The sequence below is a fragment of the Mustela erminea genome, chromosome 14 (assembly GCF_009829155.1).
Source record: "Mustela erminea isolate mMusErm1 chromosome 14, mMusErm1.Pri, whole genome shotgun sequence".
Taxonomy (NCBI): Eukaryota; Metazoa; Chordata; class Mammalia; order Carnivora; family Mustelidae; genus Mustela; species Mustela erminea.
Genome location: NC_045627.1, coordinates 39,215,323 through 39,234,326, shown reverse-complemented (window position 1 = coordinate 39,234,326; position 19,004 = coordinate 39,215,323). Strand labels below are relative to the sequence as shown.

The 19,004-nt window shown below is 39.0% G+C and overlaps 1 protein-coding gene across 5 annotated transcripts in view; it reads right to left on the bottom strand.

Moving 5' to 3' along the window:
* Positions 1–133: 133 nt before the first annotated feature.
* Positions 134–19,004, bottom strand: part of FAM149B1 (family with sequence similarity 149 member B1) — a 74,553-nt gene continuing 55,682 nt past the window's right edge. For 4 of the 5 annotated variants that reach the window (XM_032313177.1, XM_032313176.1, XM_032313175.1 and 1 more), the window contains 7 exons: positions 12,160–12,284; positions 9,948–10,054; positions 6,807–7,031; positions 4,586–4,706; positions 4,228–4,353; positions 1,619–1,697; positions 134–354 (listed from right to left, as the gene is read on the bottom strand). In XM_032313177.1, the coding sequence (XP_032169068.1) occupies positions 281–354; positions 1,619–1,697; positions 4,228–4,353; positions 4,586–4,706; positions 6,807–7,031; positions 9,948–10,054; positions 12,160–12,284 (857 nt within the window). In that variant the 3' untranslated portion in view covers positions 134–280. The remainder of the gene's footprint in view (positions 355–1,618; positions 1,698–4,227; positions 4,354–4,585; positions 4,707–6,806; positions 7,032–9,947; positions 10,055–12,159; positions 12,285–19,004) is intronic. The other variant, XM_032313178.1, reaches the window with a different exon arrangement.

The following is a 19,004-nucleotide window of genomic DNA, read 5'->3' as shown; positions in this document are numbered from 1 at the left end:
ATAATTCATTTGTTACTTCTTTGGGTACAAATTTTAAGTCCAGTGGAATAGGTTAACTTAGGCTGAGAGAAGACAGGAACTGGAGAGAGAAACAGTACCCATGTAATTTTTGGCGGATCCTCTTTTTTTCTCAGTCAGTTATACCAGATTAACACTTCATGAAGACGGTTTTAAGTGGTCTCTTGTATACAAGCTTTGTGTCACAAGATGACTGAACACTGATTCATGAATTTTTCTCACGTTGTTCCCTGCAGCCTGAAGCAGTTTCTTCTCATTTCCCCTATGGCCCCTGCCTGCTTCTAGAGACTGGTCCACCTCTGTTCTGAGATTTTGTAGACCCATGTAACTGAGGACCTGTCAGACAAAGGTGACATCATAGAAAATAACATTAGTAGACATTCTAGATTTGGTAATCTCAAGTTCATATTTAAGGGCTTTTTGGCTTCAGTTATCAGTTGGACTTAAGTTTGGAGACTGGGACTAAGTGATAAAGTATATATTCATCAAGGCAATAAAAACCACATTTGCATTATTTTATCATGTAAAACCAGAAAAACTATAAGATACGAAATCTAGTTTTAGAGAAGAGGCCACTGGGTGCCTGGGTGGCTTAGTTAAGTGTCTGCCTTCGGCCCAGGTCATGGTCCCAGAGTCCTGGGATTGAGCCCTAAATTGGGCTCTGCTCAGTGGGGAGTCGCTTCTCTCTGCCCTTCCTCCTTGCTTGTACGCACGCATGCTCGCTCTCTCAGATAAATAAAATCTTTAGAAAAAGAAAAAGAAAACCATTAGAGAAGAGGCTACTAATTAGAAAGGACTAACATGTCTGTCTGAAATGTTACGACTGTCAACAAGGTTGAATGTAGTAACTCCACTCAGAGGCAGCATTGCTTCTGTATGAGGACTAATCTAAGAAAGAATCCATGGAAAGCATTCAGAGACTACCAAACAATGCTAATAGGAAATGAACAAGAGAATTCACTTGGATGACAGAGATGGTTTGAGGCCGATTCCTTTTGATTACTCTTCTTAACCAGAAAGCATTTCAACTGCCTAATACTTTTGCTTTCACCTACAACATAAAAATGATCCTGATGGTTGTGAATATATTTATAGGAAGAATTAAGATATCCTTAAGTTTTCTCCCCTTCTATGAAAATACACTCTATAGAATATGACTTAGAAATCAAAACATAATAGACAGACTCCACAAGTCTTGATATTTTTGAATTTCTTTTTTTTACCTTGGCCTAGCAGGTTAACTGACCAAAGCAGTTTATTCAAAGGCGCTTTGGATTTTCCCTACGTAATAAAACCCATGCAGTGTTTGAGTGTTATAAACATGACTTATTTAGCATAAACTTTTTAGATTGGAAAAAAAAAAAGTAGTTTATTTTGCCAGAGTGGTGAGAAGTTAATGTATATATCTGGAACTTGGCTCTGAGCAATAGAGGTCGTCTCTGTTTTTCTTATTATCCTATTTCCAAAAGGAATTTGAGGTGATTTACAAAGATGTAGGGAAACAAAATACGATAAAATCTAGAAGGGAAAACAGACATAGAAAACAAAGGCAGTGTCTTAACATAGCCAAGTCATAGTAAAATAAGAGCCATGGTCCCACCTGTCACTGCAGATCCTCTACCAGGTCGGGCCTGATGAGGATACTCAACAGCACACGAATGATGATACTGTGTATCTGGCTGCAAAAGAGAAAAGATGACACACTTTTTATGATGTGACTTCTCCCAAAGGATAATGTGTTAGTAGGTTTCCAGGGAAAATCTTAAAATCAGACAACCATATAAATGACATTGTCTGACAGTCTGAGGGACAAGTTGGCCAAATGCGTTCTTTATTTCAAGTAAAAAATTCCAAGTCAGAGGCCCACAAAGCCACTTGTTAATGTGTAAAAAAAATTTAAGTTCTTTTTTTAATTTTAAGTTCTAAACTTAGTTAATATGCCTTTAAGAAAATCTTAGCACTTATAAATAATCCATATGGTTTAATATTTTTAAGTATTTATAATTGGCTGCCGAGGGAATTTTATCTAATTTAGACTGTCTGCTGATTGTTTAAAACAACAGAATGGAGCCTTTTCAATAACCTTGAAACACCCATGACTTTACCTCCATACTTGAGATGTGACTCTCAACATGAAACATTTCAAAATTACCTCAAGGAATTTAAAGATTTTTAGACGTGGCTAAAATACTGAACCAAAAAAAGCTGTCAGTGCCATTCTGCTGGTGCTTCTGGAATAAAGAACATCCCTCTCCATTCCCTGTCAGAGCACTTCAGTCAAGAGATCTCAGGAATTTTTTTCTGGTGAAGCCCCACATTTTTTTTTTAATTGGGGTCACCAAACATCTTTAGGGGACCAGACAGTAAATATTTTAGGCTTTGTGGCACATACTGTTGCGGCTATTCCACTCTGCTGTCGTGGGAAAGCAGTCCTAGTACAGTACATAATGAGTATGGTAGCTCTACTCTAATAAAACCTGATGTACAGAAACAGGCCATTTTTGTGGGAAGCCAAATGGCCCATAACAGTTGCTTGCTGACTCCTCTTCGAGATGAGAACACCAAAGAGCAGAGTGCTAGTCTGAAAGTGCCAAGCCAGGGACCCGGATCTGGTGTGCTGAGTTACACTGAGCTACCAGCTCATCTCCCTTTGCATGACAGCACATTGGGAGAGAACTAGCTAAGGTACAAAACTCTTACTTTATTGTTATAAACACCAAGAAAAAAAGAAACTTCATCTGTTTAGTTTAATTGCTAAGGCAACCAAAAATTAAACGTTTTATAGGGACTCTAGCTGTAGAATATAATCATCAAGCACTGCATAGCAAATGCTCTGAATCAAATTATGAGAGGATTAAAAGGTTTTCAGACTTTCTAGGATTCACATGGAGTAAGAATCAGCAATGCTCATGTTTCCCTTAAGCTCCTGTTTTAGTGAATCTCTCCCTAAGTAAAGCATCTTGAGGTTTGTTGAGTTGAATAGTGTCCCCCATCCCCTACCCCTGCCAAAATTTGTCTGCCTGGAACCCGTGAATATGACTTTATTTGGAAATAGGATCTTTGCAGATGTAGTCAAGATAAGATGAGGTCATATTATGTTAGGGTCAGTCATAAATTCAGTGATGCGTATCTTTATAAGAGGGGAATTTGGACACAGAGACACGCAGGGAAGAAGGCTGTTTGAAGGCAGAGGCGGAAATTGGGACTGATGTGGCTGCAAACCAAGGAGTACCAAGAATTGCTGGCGACCACCAGTCAAGAAGAGATAAAAAAAAATCCTTCCTTACAGCTTGGAGAGGGAACATGGTTCTGCTGACACCTTGACTGGACTTCTAAGCTCTAGAACTGATAGAATAAATTTCTGTTGTTTTAAGCCACCCAGTCTGTGGTGATTTGTTATGGTAGCCCTAGGAGACTAATAGACTGTCTCGTTAATTTGTTCTCACCGCTCTTAGTGGAGAATTGTATAGTGCTTGAGGCTGATACAAGGCTTCTAAGTCTTGTATCTGATATAAGGCTTACAAGTGGGCTTCAGATATCACCATCCTGAAAAGTGGCATAGGATTTGAGGCCCCTGGCTCCTGGACACTGCATGTGGCTCCAGTTCCCCAGGCTCTTCAAACGCTCTTGCCACAAAGCAGATGCGGTGGGGCTGAGTGGCTGGCCTACAACTAGGTAAGGTCAGTGCAGGATCTCCAACCTCCCAACTAAGCTTTTTCTAGTGCTTGCTTAAGAGTAAAAGGGCCAGTAAATGCACATTAAATGGTAAGGTGATGTGAGCATCTCAACACCAATTTAAAAAAATGTCATGACTTGCAATCCATCAGTCCACATCATAATCTGATAGCACTTTTTGGTGTAACTCCCTAAGCAGTGTGAGAGGATTTCTGCTGATTTGATGTATTGGAGTTTAACATTTTTTTGCTTATTCTCAGAAATATCTAATAATTTAATATTTAATGTTTAAATTGTTTAAAATTTGTGACTTACGTATAAAGCATTTTACCTTATTACCTTTTAAAATTCTTTTTGAGTGTCAGAGGCCAGTTAGAATTTCAATAAAATGTACTTACAACACTTATTTTTATGGTCAAGAGCCTCCGCTTTTATTCTTGGAGTTGATTAAGGGACCATGTGAAATTTTAAGTCTGCCAAACTAGTTTTTTTCTTTCCCCAACTGTCAAGACCACAGAGGAAGTATGTCACTACCAAAAATGATTGAGTTGTGTTGGGCCTGGAGAAGAAGTCTGGTAGAAGGAGCCTCTCCTGGGGCTGCTGATGGTTAGGCTCATCCACCACCGCACTTCGAGCTCGACTGGAGTCGCTGTGGGTTTTCTGCAGGGAAGGCAAGAATTACAGAAACTGTTAAATCAGTTTGTAGTGCATCAACCAAAGTAGGCATGGTAACTGTAGGCCAAGCAGCTCCAGTTCCGTTGTCATAAAGTTAGGATTCAGTTTGTACTCTTGACAAAATACAGTATAAGTTAATTCCAGAACAGGGGTCCTGCAGAATTACTGCCCATGAGGTTTTATAAGCACATGGAAAGGCAACAGGAGAAAGACATACCATTTGCCTTTGTGGCCCCACGGTGCTCAAGTGTTCCACGTCAGCTGTGCCAATAGGGGGCAGCAGATTGTTTCGGCTCAGGGGCATTGGTGAGGGAGAGAGTGAGTCAGCGGCTACTGGGCTGCAGATCCCACCAGCGAACACCAAGATATGAAAGGATAAAGTTATAACAATACAAGCAAACTGATTAGAATCAAATAAATGAGGGATATGAGTTTAATGTCATGCACAGAATGCTTCCTATGTTTTTAAGTAAAGCAATCTCAGTGAAAGGATTTTGGAAAATCAAGAGTTGAGGGATTGGTTTAAATAATACTTTCTGATTTGGGTTGAAACTTTATCCTGGGCACACAGCAGAAGTCGACCCTTTGTCTCACAGAGAGCTGGTGTTATACTATTTTGGTGTTAACCTATTACGGATTTGTAATTTCACATCTGGTGGAATTCACAGTTCTGGGTCTTGTGGTTGTCCTTTTCACTAATAACAGTAGTCCTTCCTTATCCATTGTTTTGTTTTCCATGATTTCAGTTACCCATGGTCACTGGGGTCCAGAAGCACATAATCCTCATTCTGATGTATTGTCAGAAGGTCACTGTAGCCTAATGCTGCCTAACAGTGCCTCCATTGTTAACCTCACTTCATCTCATCACGTAGACATTCTGTCATCTCACATCATCACAAGAAGGATGAGTGTAATACAGTGATATATGAGAGAGACATTCACATAGATTTTATTCCAGTATACTATTATAATTGTTCCACTTTATTATTAGTTATTGTTAATCTCCTACCATACCTAATTTAGAGGTTAGATTTTATCACAGGTACATATGTATAAGAAAAAAACATAGTATATATAAGGTTTGGTACTATCTGCAGTTTCAGCCTCCATAGGGGGTCTTGGGACATATCCCCTGTGGATAAGGGGGGGACTACTGTAATTATAAGTGCCAGGTAAATTTCTTAAACTTTTCTTCCATGGCATTTCCAGCAGTTTTTTAGCATTTCTCATACTCAAGACAGTACCTGGAAATCAATGATACTTTCATGTCCCAGAAGAAACAAGGTAATTTGTTTCCACTTTGAAGAAATTGTCAGAAGGTATGAGGATTAATTATGCCTCAAGAACACTCATCCTCGGGACGCCTGGCTGGCTCAGTTGGTTGGGCAGCTGCCTTCGGCTCAGGTCATGATCCCAGCGTCCTGGGATCGAGTCCCACATCGGGCTCCTTGCTCAGCAGGGAGCCTGCTTCTCCCTCTGCCTCTGCCTGCCATTCTGTCTGCCTGTGCTCGCTCTCTCCCTCTCTCTCTCTCTGGTAAATAAATAAAATCTTTAAAAAGAAAAAAAAAGAACACTCATCCTCAATTGAGTGAATCTATATCAATACCAGCATCAACATAGTAAAATAGTGGGTAGGTGAGAAGAACTCTGGGCATTACAGGCATCTCTTTTAGTGAATCTATTGGGATAAATTAAAAATTGAGGTCAAATAACATGTTGGGAAGGAAGTGTAAGGACATCCTTAATTTAGAAGCTGAATTCAAAACATAGTTACAGCCATATTATCTTATACCCTTGGTTGTAGTCTTAGACTCAAACATCCTAAGATGTTTTGTGAGTCAACAACTAATGAAAGTATTTTAAAAAGTAGGCTTCTAAGTGTTTTTTGCATGACAAAGCTCAGAGTGAATTAAGGGTGGGAAAAGGAAAAAAGAATATGGTTAGTGTTATTTCCTAGGAAGTGCCAAGGTATATTTTTCCTGGTATATAGACAAGTACTTATCTTAGGTTAAAACGTTATCATTTGTCAATGGAATAAGCAGATCCCAGTGGTACAGGAAAATATTAAAGGAGAGTTAACTTATTTTGGGATGAATTTCACTGAGCACTGAGGAAAGTGTTTTATAAGATACGTAGATCTTATTCCTTCGATAAGTGTCACTGAAGTATTCTAGCCGACATCTTATTGTAGAAGTAAATAGCTAAATAGCTAAGTAAATAGCTAAATCAACACATCTAATACTTGAATTTTATTGAGATTTAATCACATTTCTTTCTCTGTTGGATTTAAAGCAGTGTGTATACAGTCCATCCTGAGACTATCTAATGACTAGTTTTTAGGCATGTATTTCAACTTTACGTTTAAATTCATTCTCTATATAAAATTATTCTTCATTAGTTTTACCACAGTTTCCCCAAATTCTGCTTTTGAAACCTACACTCGGGATCCTCTGAGTATTTCTTCCACAGGTCTTGGCGTTCCAGCGCGTGAATGGCTTGTGCCGATGGGATGAAGGGTACGTGGTGGGGGATTGCGTCTCCTGGAAGACTGTACTGTGTATGATAGAGCTGATGTACTAAGCTCCAGGGCTCGATTTGGCCAATTTCGAGTTGAAAGAATGGTACTGGATCCAGGTCTCATAAGTAACTTGTCATCAAGATCTCTAGTGGCCAAATCAGAAACCCACAATGAAATCAACATTGCTCTGTATAGGGAAACAAGACTCAAAGGCTTAGGCTATAAAATATATTCAAGGGAGGAAAAAAGCAAAAGTAAATAACCTAATTCATACGAATCACATAATCTAGCCTCAGACATGAGAACATGTTCTTAAAAGGACTGCATTTTAGCCATACAGGTAATTTACTAGAATGGAGACTTGGGGGAGCCTGGGTGGCTCATTTGGCTAAGTGACTGCCTTTCGCTCAGGTCATGATCCTGGAGTCTCGAGATGGAGACACGCATCAGGCGCCCAGCTCCACAGGGAGTCTGCATCTCCCTCTGACCTTCTGACCTTCTCCCCTCTCATGCTCTCTCTCTCTCTCTCTCTCTCTCAATCAAATAAATAAAATCTTAAACAAAGAAAGAAAGAAAAAAGAATCATGCTCTCTCTCTCTCTCTCTCTCTCTCTCAATCAAATAAATAAATAAAATCTTAAAGAAAGAAAGAAAGAAAAAAGAATGGAGACTTGGGAAAGCAAGTCCATTATTCACCTTCCATGACAGTCACTTCTTCAGTTACAGTGAAGGCTGACTTGAAGATTCCCTGCTCTGGAGTGTTTCCTGAAAGTTCACCCCAGGGACTGAAATTCCTACCATATTGGAAGCCTTCTTTGTGCTGAAGGAAAGACTTAGTTGAAAGGCAAATAATTACTGCTTAGGAGCAGTGTGACACCAGCGAGGCTCCCACACGAAGATTAAAATGCTGAGCTCATTGGACCTGAGGGGGCGGGGTGTGTTTGGTTCCTTGGAAAGCTGGAGCAGGCAAACCGTCGAGAGCCTCATGCTGCACAGGGCATTGGGGCTACTGTAGGTCCCTGTCTGCACAAGCAACTAAAGTACAACACTTTCCTATAAGTACTCTGATAAGTAGAATACTATGCCCAAATAGTTAAGGAACTTACTCTGCCCTACAGATTCCAGTTTTTGTTTTTGTTTTGTTTTTTTAAGTGGGTACAATACTTGTAAGACACCTGAGAGACACTATTTGGACAAGGAAATGGAGGGAAAGAGAATTAAGCTCTGAATCAAGCTTAAGAATTAAGCTCTGCCACATGCTCTTTTGGCTTTCAGCAAGTTCTTCAAACGTCGAGGCCACTTTGCCATCCTGTAGTGCAAAATATACCTCAGTGTTTGGAGGCGAATACCCACCAAGAAATGGAGCTAAACCTTGAGCATTACTCACAAGAGATTGTGCTGGTCTTCCTGCCGTCATAACCATTAATAGCCTTTTCTTTACACACCTTAACTGCTTCTTGTGACAGAAGCTTTAGCTGCTTCCTGCTTACCTTTGTCTTCTGAACTACTCATTCATTATTCTGGATTCAGTTATAACCTTTAGCCTTGTAACTTCTAGATCAACCTTCAAATCTGACCTTTTCCATATTTTTGGTGAGATGGCTTGGCATTATAAACTCAACATGCCCCAAAGCAAATTTATCTTTACCCCACAACAAACTTCCCTTGAGCTTTGAAATCTCAGAGTTGACTTTGGTTCCTCTATTTATATAGAATCTGATTTCTTTTGCAATATCTCCTAAAATATTACATTCCTTTATCCTTTGGGACAACCCTGAATATAGACTATTAGTAGCTTATGGTTGAACTCCTATATTAGAATCTTTACCTTCAGTTCCTCCCGCTTCAATTGAGTCTATGTTCTTCCACTGTAAAATCTATTTTTCAGATTCCTGACTTAAACTGTGTGCCCCCCAAGTGAAATTCATATGTTGGTGGGAGTGTCAAATGGCATACTTACTTTGGGAAACTTTATGGCAGTTTCTTACAAAGCTAAACATACACTTATCTATCCTATGACAATCTCTACATATTGACTCAAGAAAAATAGACCAGGGGCGCCTGGGTGGCTCAGTGGGTTAAAGCCTCTGCCTTCGGCTCAGGTCATGATCCCAGGGTCCTGGGATTGAGCCCCGCATCTCTGCTCATCAGGGAGCCTGCTTGCTCTTCTCTCTCTCTCTGCCTGTCTCTCTGCCTACTTGTGTCAAATAAATAAATAAATAAATAAAATCTTTAAAAAAAGAAAAGAAAAAGAAAAATAGACCATAGGTTCACAAAAAATACCTGCGCAAGAATGTTTATGGTGCCTTTGCATAAGAGCCGCAACCTGGAAACACCCCATATGTTCATTAACAGAAGAGTAGAAAACAAATTGTAGTGTATTCTTACAATAGAGTATGACTTAGCAATAAAAGAAGGTCACATGCAACAATATGAATGGATCTCAAAAACATGGCATTCAGAACCTTCTAGTCTGGTCATAGCCTTCATTAATTTCATAGTCTTCTTCCTTGTGAATCACACCATGATCTATTTTAATTCTAGAAGATTGTCAGTGATCTTTAGTTAGAAGCATTAAAATTCTGACCTATCCCTTTTCTTAGTATAGTAAAACCGGTCTGCTTTCCCTTCTAAATAGTTTTGTATTTTTTGTCTCCAGACCTTTTCCTACACTATTCCTCCTACCTAGAATAGTCTTGTTGCTCTTCTCTGCTTATCCCAACTCTCATCTTTGACGGAAAAGTTTATACTAGAGTTAGCCACCCAAATGCCCCCCTTCTTTGGGACTGTCATGCATTCACTCTGAGTACCACACCCTTGACATTCAGTCACAACAATGCCCTATATGGTTAAGTCTCTTTTACCCACATGTGTCTTCTCTTTCCAGTTATCAGCTCCTTGAGGGTGGAAACCATTTCCCTTGGATGTTTTTACTCCCCAGATGTCTCTGGTTGCTTGGTGGGTACTCAATATATGCGTGATGATTGACTGATATAGCTTTCCTTTTATTTCTCAGTGATCTAGGTAAATTTTAGAGTCTATTAAAATTTTACACTTCTTACAGTAGCTTGTCCATTAGGGAGAGATTTCTTGGCTGTAGAGGCATCCCATGAACCAAGAGACCATTCACATTTGGCTGATGACCACTTGCTGCTTGACAGAGATTCATCTATATGTCAAAAGAAAATGTTACTTGTTACTGGTTAGTGAAGACATTTGCTGTGTTTCCCAACTTTGCCAAAACTTAATATTTTCAAATTAGATAGTCTGTGCATTTTTCTCCTATGCCTTAACTTTTATAACGTCTTTGGCCAGTAGCTGAGCTGGGGCTTCAAGACCACTGTCAAGATGACAAGTCAGACTCCTTTTCTCTTAATTTCTAAATGACAGCAGGTAGGGGAAGTCTGATCAACTGAGATGAAAGCAGTTAACAGCCACTCAGGGGAGCGAGAACTCCATTACTATCATTATTTACGTTAGAAAAGAAAACCTAAGAAGAAAAAATACGGAACAAATATAGAAAAAATTAAGAGTAAACTCTGACATAATCTCTTTCACCATCAAACAGTCTTATGCTCTGCACAAACTAATCCCTTATCTTTCACTACCCCTGGGGCAGTCAGCTATCAGTCATAACCTAAGTTCTGAATACTGTAACTAGCAAGAGTTCTCACATTAGCAGGATTTAATCTTCCATGGACTGACATTGCCACCTTGGAGTGCTGTTAATTTTCTCTGTCAGGTCATCAGTTCAGTGTGCTTTCTGGCCAGCTCCTCTGCCACAGCATGCATTTGCCTCCTACTTTCTCTCAGGAATATGTGAATTAATGCTTTTTCCTTGATCATTTCCTTGGTCATTCCTTCTTTTTCCTTAGCCAGGAACATTTAAGTTAATTATGCGTAACTTAGGCTACCTGACCCATAGTCAGACCACTTCGGCATGTTAGAAGTATTTTATTACCATGAAAGGAACATTAGTTCACCTGGTTAATCCTCCAGTGTGGTAAGATATGGATGGGCCTTGCTGATTTTATTTTTAAATAACCCATTTGTAAATCCAGTAGCAGAATATCAGGCCAGTAAACCAACAAAGCAAATACTAAGTCTGGTAGTGAAACCCAGGGTGGATGAGCGTGGCTCAAGGATTACAATCCCCCTGCAGCGCCCCCATCCCGTTTTGGTTTTTTGTTTTGTTTTTGGCCAGAAGTAACACTGGGAAACTCTCATGTAGCAACTAGATAAATCATTACACAGGGATGAGACCAGGCTCATTAGCCTTCTGTAAGAAATGACCATGTTTATGCTTGTCCACAGACTTCACTGGGACCACCTGTTCCTTACTTTGGTTTGCCTTTGACACCTCAGTTATTAGCCAGTCCTAAACACGCAAAAGGCAGAAAAGTCAACAGATTCAAATATCAAAAATAAAAACCAGGTAGGCTGAGATAAAAGAAAAGGGAGTCAAATGGAGAAATTCAAAGGATAGGATGTTAAGGCCACAGAACATCTGAGATTGATCCCCCTTTCTGTCATATCCTTTATTCTTCCCAGATAGAATTGGGCTAACCACATAGCTGATTATACATTGCATAATTTATGGATGACCTTAAAAAAGAGGGGACTGAGGGGTACCTGGGTGGCTCAGTTGGTTAAGCATCTGCCATTGGCTCAGGTCACCATCCGAGGATTCTGGGATGAAGCCCCTGTGTTGGGCTCCCTGCTCAGTGAGGAGCCTGTTTCTCCTCCTCCCTCTCACTCTCCCCCTGCTCATGCTCTCTCTCTCAAATAAATAAATAAATCTTAAATAAAATATTTTTAAAAAGAGGCCATTTGTTTAAAAAAAAAAAAAAGCTGACCAGAAATGATCAATCCTAATTTGCTATTAATTTTTTTTCAATTTCTTTTAGAGCGCATGTGTGCACGCACAGGGGGAGCTGGAGGAAGGGGAGGGGCAGAGAGGGGGGAGAGAGAGAATCTTAAGCAGGCTCCAGGTCCAGTGCAGAAACTGCCCCAGAGCTTGATCTCACAGCCCTGAGATCATGACCTGAGTCAAAATCAAGACTGGGACCAACTGAGGCACCCAGGTGTCCCATTATTAATTTTTTAAACTTAAACTTATCAATGCAAAGAGTCACTGGCTTATTGTGATAAACACATAGCTTTACTGAAAAAAACTGAGTCATAGATAATAAAATTAAGGCAAATAACTCTGAGCAAGCTTCTTCTGGCAAGAACAGCCCTAGGTTCTCCAGTTCATTCCTGTGTAGAGCTTACTGGATTTGAGGTGATGGACAGCACCTTCAACTGTGGCACTCGAGGTAACACCAAAGGTTGTGGTTCACTCAGCATGCAGGGGCTTTCTGAAGCTGGTCTGGTGATTGCAACATTACTCTCATCATCTGAGCAAAGGAACAGAATCTATTATCCATGGATATCTTCAGACCCACAGCAAAACAGTAAAAAAATCTTCCCCAAGAATTCCCAATCTCAAACTAGGCTTCACTCATTTTTGCAGCCTAATTTCATACCACCTGCATGTTTAAAACAACAACAACAAACAGCCTTAAGTTAAGAAGTTAGTTTAGGGGACGCCTGGGTGGCTCAGTTGGTTGGACGACTGCCTTCGGCTCAGGTCATGATCCTGGAGTCCCGGGATCGAGTCCCGCATCGGGCTCCCAGCTCCATGGGGAGTCTGCTTCTCTCTCTGACCTTCTCCTCGTTCATGCTCTCTCTCACTGTCTCTCTCTCAAGTAAATAAATAAAATCTTTAAAAAAAAAAAAAAGAAGTTAGTTTAGAATGTTTTCCCAGGCTGATGATGCCTATTGGTACCCGGCAGAAGGAAAAACAAAGATCTTTAGGGCAAAGATATCCAATAGAACACTTGGGGTTAATGGAAATGTTCTACAGATGAACTAATGTAATGGCTTCTGGCCACATGTGGCTCTAGAGCCCTTAAAGTCTGGCTAGTGTTACTGAGCAACAGACTTTTAAAGTTTTGTTAATTTTAACAAATTAAAATTTAAATAGCCAAGCAGATTTAGAAAAGGAAAAAAAAATGCAAAGGAGAACTAAAATGGCTAAAATTAAAAACAGCAGAATTAATAGATTCAGATATCTGCTGCTGAAGACAATTTGTGAACTGGAAGAAAAAGATGTCAAGAACTAATTCTGAATTCAGTGCAGAGGAAAGGAGATGAAAATATGAACTGTACTCTAAAAAGTTAGTTTTACTATATGGAAACTATACCTTGTTTTGAAAATGGACAAAAAAAATGACAGCGAAATATTTAAACTATCCATTGATAGTTAAACACTGATCAGGATACTGATGTGATTGTCAATACAGGAACTGTTAGTGGGCGTATAGAACTGGCACAGTCTTGTTGGATAATTTGGTGTGATCTCTAGTAAACTGAAGATGTATATTTCCTATGACCCAGCAACTCTATTCCTTGGTATATACCTTAGAGGGAATCTTTTTTTTTTTAAATTTTTTATTTTTTCAGTGTAACAGTATTCATTATTTTTGCACCACACCCAGTGCTCCATGCAATCCGTGCCCTCTCCAATACCCACCACCTGGATCCCCCAACCTCCCACCCCCCGCCCCTTCAAAACCCTAGAGGGAATCTTGCACGTGTGTACCAAGAGAAATGTTTAAGATAGTTTAAGGCAGGGGGTGGCTGAGTGGCTCAGTGGATTAAGCCTCTGCCTTCAGCTCAGGTCATGATCTCAGGGTCCTGGGATCGACCCCCGCATTGGGCTCTCTGCTCAGCAAGAGCCTGCTTCCCCCTCTCTCTCTGCCTGCCTCTCTGCTTATTTGTGACCTCTCTCTCTCTCTGTCAAGTAAAAAAAAAAAAAAAAATTCATTTAAGGCATCATTGGTCATAACTGCAAAACACTGGACCTGGGGATTTGAGCACTTCTTACCATCAGTTATGGCTCCAAAACTCAACTCAAGATGAGGAATCATGTTTCTGAGCAGAATTAATATTCATTCTGGGTCTTCATTGTTTTTAAATCACTTTCATTATCATCATTTGGTTTACAATAATATACTGTGGTTTCCTTCAGAGAAACTATATCTTGACAATAATGTCCAGTGAAGCTTGTTTCCTCATTAGCAAATTAGGATTAATAGTAAAAATAATTATCCTTTTTAATTAATTATATTATTATGTTTTTATTTTAAAATATGTTTTTGTAATTTTGATTTTAAAACTAGTCTTATTAAAAGTTTAAAAAGACCATTAAAATAAGCTAGAAAAATATTTATATTTTCTTAGCGTTGTATATACGTCTGGGTTACAGTTGACAAACCTTAATATTCCACAAGTTGTCACATGATCCTATGTAGTTTGATTTTGTTTCTCATGTAGGGGTAGAAAAAGTTGCTTTAGTAGCAGGGATAAGTTTGTACCAGCACCCACAGGTTGGCTCTGGGAGCAGCTAGCCAACTGGTCTACACCAAAGCCAAAAAGCCAAGAGTTCTCTTTTAGGAACTATTGTCTATGCTTTAATTTAATGTAACCCATTTATTCCTTATACAACCCTATATTAGTATTGTATTGTTCTATAGATTAAAAAAAAAAAAACTGAATCACAGTGAGTTTAAGAAACTTGCATAGGGTATAAAGTTAGTGTCAGAGCCAGAGCTAAATCCAGGTTTGTCTGGTAACAAACTGCTTTTAACCATTATAGGATAAGACTTCTCACAGGGATAAATTTTAGAGCAGGTGTCACCTAACTATGGCCCATGCATGGACCAAATATGATCCATTATCTGTTTATCTTATTGCAGTAAAACATGTGTAACACAAAATTTACCATTTTAACCATTTTAAAGTGTACATTTCAGTGGCAGTAAGTACATGCATAATGCGCCGTCATCATCACTGGTTCCGCAAGTTTTTCATCACCTCAAAGAGAAATCTCATGTCCATTACTATTGCTAGTTTATATAAATAAAGTTGCAACAGTACTTTATTTTCACTGCTGCATAATACTGTCTTGTATGAATGTATCACACTGTAGTGCTGTGGGACATTTGGGTAGTTGCAAGTTTTTATTTTCTAGCATGTGGTGCTATTATAGACATTCTTATGTATGTTTTAGTGAGCATATATAGTGCATTCGGGGAGATGTACATAACCACCACATTCTCTCATTCTCATATTGTTTATGGCCGCTTTCAAGGGCAGAGTTGAGTAACTGCAACAGACTGGATGACTGACAAGGACTGGCTCTTACACACAAAGTTTGGTGACTTCTCTTTTAGGGAGTCAACTCACTAAACAATCAGTCCACTAAACCACTTAGAGATCCTCCAGCTCCATTTCAAGATCAGTTTCTTGAAGTTGGACTTGATACTGAAAATTGAAGGAGTTCCTTTATTTACCACCAGTAGTGTTTTTTATTACAGCAGTTCAGATTTAACTATGGACTTTATCATTTATCTGTTATTTCCAAAAACTTAAACTCATATGATATAAATCAGTTTTTTTAAAAAAAGATTTTATTTATTTATTTGACAGAAAGCACACAAGCAGAGGGAGGGACAGGCAGAGGGAGAGGGAGAAGCATGCTTTCCACTGAGCAGGGACCCTTATGCAGAACTTGATCCCAGGACCCTGGGATCATGGTCTGAACCAAAGGCAGATGCTTAACCCACTGAGCCACCCAGGCAGCCCTAAACCAGTTAATTTTTAAAGGGTTTTAATTCTCGGGGCACCTGGGTGGCTCAGTGGGTTAAAGCCTCTGCCTTCAGATTGGGTCATGATCTCGGCATCCTGGGATCGAGCCCTGCATCAGGCTCTCTGCTCAGCGGGGAACTTGCTTCCCTTCCTCTTTATCTGCCTGCCTCTCTGCCTATTTGTGATCTCTGTCTGTCAAATAAATAAATAAAATCTTTAAAAAAAAATAAAGGGTATTCTGTTTTCCAATTCCAGCTTTATTTATTTATAAGATTTTATTTATTTATTTACTCATATATATGAGGGGGGGAGGGGCAGAGGGAGAGGAAGCAGACCCCCTGCTGAGTACACAGCTCCACATGGGGCTCAATCCCACAACCCTGAGATCATGACCTGAGCTGAAATCAACAGTTGGATGCTTAACAGACTGAGCCACTCAGGTGCCCCTCCAATTCCAGCTTTAAAGGAGAACTTGACATGCATACAACAGAGTGGCTTAAAGAAGAACCCACATAGACAGGATCAAATGTAGCAAACGTGGAGGAACTGAAACTCTCATACAATACTGAAGAGTGTAAATGGGTGCAACCACCTTGGAAATTTTTTGACAGTCCCCACTGAAGTTGTAATAGCATACCTTATGACCTAGCGGTGCTACTCCCTAGTACATATGTTCACCAAAAGACATGTACAAGAACAATCCTGACAACACGATATGCTTTCAAATATAAACTGCAAACTGGGGCACCTGGTTGGCTCAGCGGGTTAAGCCTCTGCCTTCCGCTCAGGTCATGATCTCAGGGTCCTGGGATCGAGTCCCACATCGGGCTCTCTGCTCAGCGGAGAGCCTGCTTCCTCCTCTCTCTCTCTCTCTCTCTCTCTCTCTGCCTGCTTCTCTGCCTACTTGTGATCTCTCTCTGTCAAATAAATAAATAAAATCTTAAAAAAAAAAAACAGAACTGCAAACTACTCAAATATCCATTAACAGTAAAATGTGATCTAGCCATATGATAGAATATAACAACAAAACTATTATTCCAAGCAAAAGAGTTGAACCTAACAATGTTGAGTTTAAAAAGACAAATATAAAATGGTATATACTATAGGAATCCACTCTTATAAGTTAGGCTAGGGTTACTCTTAGGGTTGGAGGAGTTCAGTGACTGAAAGAAAGCATGAGAGGGGTTTATGAAGTGTTGGTAATATTCTGTTCTTGGTCTGGTTGCTGGTCATACGTGTAGATTCATTTTTTTAAATTGAAACCTATTTAACATTAGTTTCAGGTGCACAGCACAATGATTTGACAGTTATGTACATTTCAAAATGCTCAGTGCGGTAAGTGTAGTTACCATCTCTGACCATACGAAGTTACTACATTATTATTGACTATGCTCCCTATGCTGCACTTTTCATCCGATGACTTACTTATTTTATAACTGGCAGTTTGTACCTCTTATTCCCCTTCACCATTTCACCTATCACCCCCCACCCTCCCCTCTGGCAACAACTAGTTTGCTTTCTATGAGTCTGTTTCTATTTTTCATGTTCGTTCCTTTGCTTTTTTAGATTACTTGTATAAGTGAAATCATGGTATTTATATTTTTCTATCTTATTTCATTTAACATAATACTTCTTAAGACCACCCATGTTGTTGGGAATGGCAAGATTTCATTTTTTATGGCTGAGTAGTACTCCACTGTGTATATATATCACATCTTTACCCATTCCTCTATCAGTGAACACTTAGGCTGCTTCCACATCTTGGCTGTTGTAAATCAATAATGCTGCAGTAAACATAGGGGTTCATATATCTTTTCAAATTAGGTATTTCTTTCCTTTCACTAAATCTCCAGAAGTGAAATTATGGGATTGTATGATACTTAATTTTTAATTTTTTGAGGAACATCCATACTCTTTTCCGTAGTGACTACAGCAATTTACATTCTCACCAATAGTGCATAAAAGTTTCCTTTTTTCACATCCTTGTCAACACATCATAGTTCTTGTCTTTTTTTTTTTTTTTTTAAGTAAGCTCTGTGCTCATCATGGGGCTTGAACTCATGACCCTAAGATCAAAAGTCACACGCTCTACTGACTGAGCCAGACAGATTCCCCAGTTCTTGTCTTTTTGATATTGGTCATCTGACTGGTGTGAGGTCTCCTTGTGGTTTTGATTTGAATTTTCCTGATGATTAGTGATGCTGAGCATCTTTTCATATGTCTTTGGCCATCAGTATGTCTTCTTTGGAAAAATGTTTATTCAGATCTTCTGCCCATTTTTAAATCACATCATTTGGTATTGAGTTGTATGAGTTCTTTATATATTTCACATATTAATCTCTTACTGAATATCATTTGGTAATATCTTCTCCTATTCAGTAGGTTGGAAACCTTTTCTTTCTTTTTTAATGATTCCCTTCACTGTGCAAAAGTTTCTTAGTTTGATATAGTCCCAGTTGTTTTTAATTTTTGCTTTTGTTTTCCTTCTTGGGGAGACAGATCAAAAAATATTACTAAGGCTGATGTCCATGAGTTTATTACCTATATGTTCTTTTAGGAGTTTTATGATTTCAAGTGTTGTACTTAAGTCTTTAATCCATTCTGAGTTTATTTTTGTATATGCTGTAACTGGTCTGGTTTTAATCTTTCATTATAACTGTCCAGTTTTTCCAACCCCATTTATTGAAAAGACTATCTTTTCCACATTGTATATTCTTGTTTCCTTTGTTGTAGATTAACTGACCATATATACATGGGTTTATTTTTGGGTTCTTAATTCTGTTTCATTGATCCATGTGTCTGCTTTTGTGACAGTATTATATGTTTTGATTACTGTAGCTTTGTAGTATAGTTTGAATGCTGAGATTGTGATACTTGCAACTTTTTCCTTTCTCAGGATTGCTTGGGATATTCAGGGCTTTCTGTGGTTCCACACAAATTTTAGAATTTTTCATTCTAGTTCTATGAATAAGGCTTTTTTTTTTTTAAATAGGGATTGCATTGAATCTGAAGATTACTTTGCATAATATGGATGTTTTAACAAAATTCTTCCAATCCATGAAGATGGTTTATCTTTCCATTTATATGTGTCATCTTCAATTTCTTTCACTAATGTCATACTTTTCAGAATACAAATCTTTCAGCTCCTTTATTAAATTTATTCCTATGTGGTTTTTTATGTAAATAAGATTGTTTTTTTTTAATTTTTTATTTTTTATAAACATATATTTTTATCCCCAGGGGTACAGGTCTGTGAATCGCCAGGTTTACACACTTCACAGCACTCACCAAAGCACATACCCTCCCCAATGTCCACAACCCCACCCCCCTTCTCCCAACCCCCCTTCGCCCAGCGACCCTCAGATTGTTTTCCTAATTTCTCATTCTCCTGTTTTGTTACTAGTGTACAGAAATGTAAAAGATTT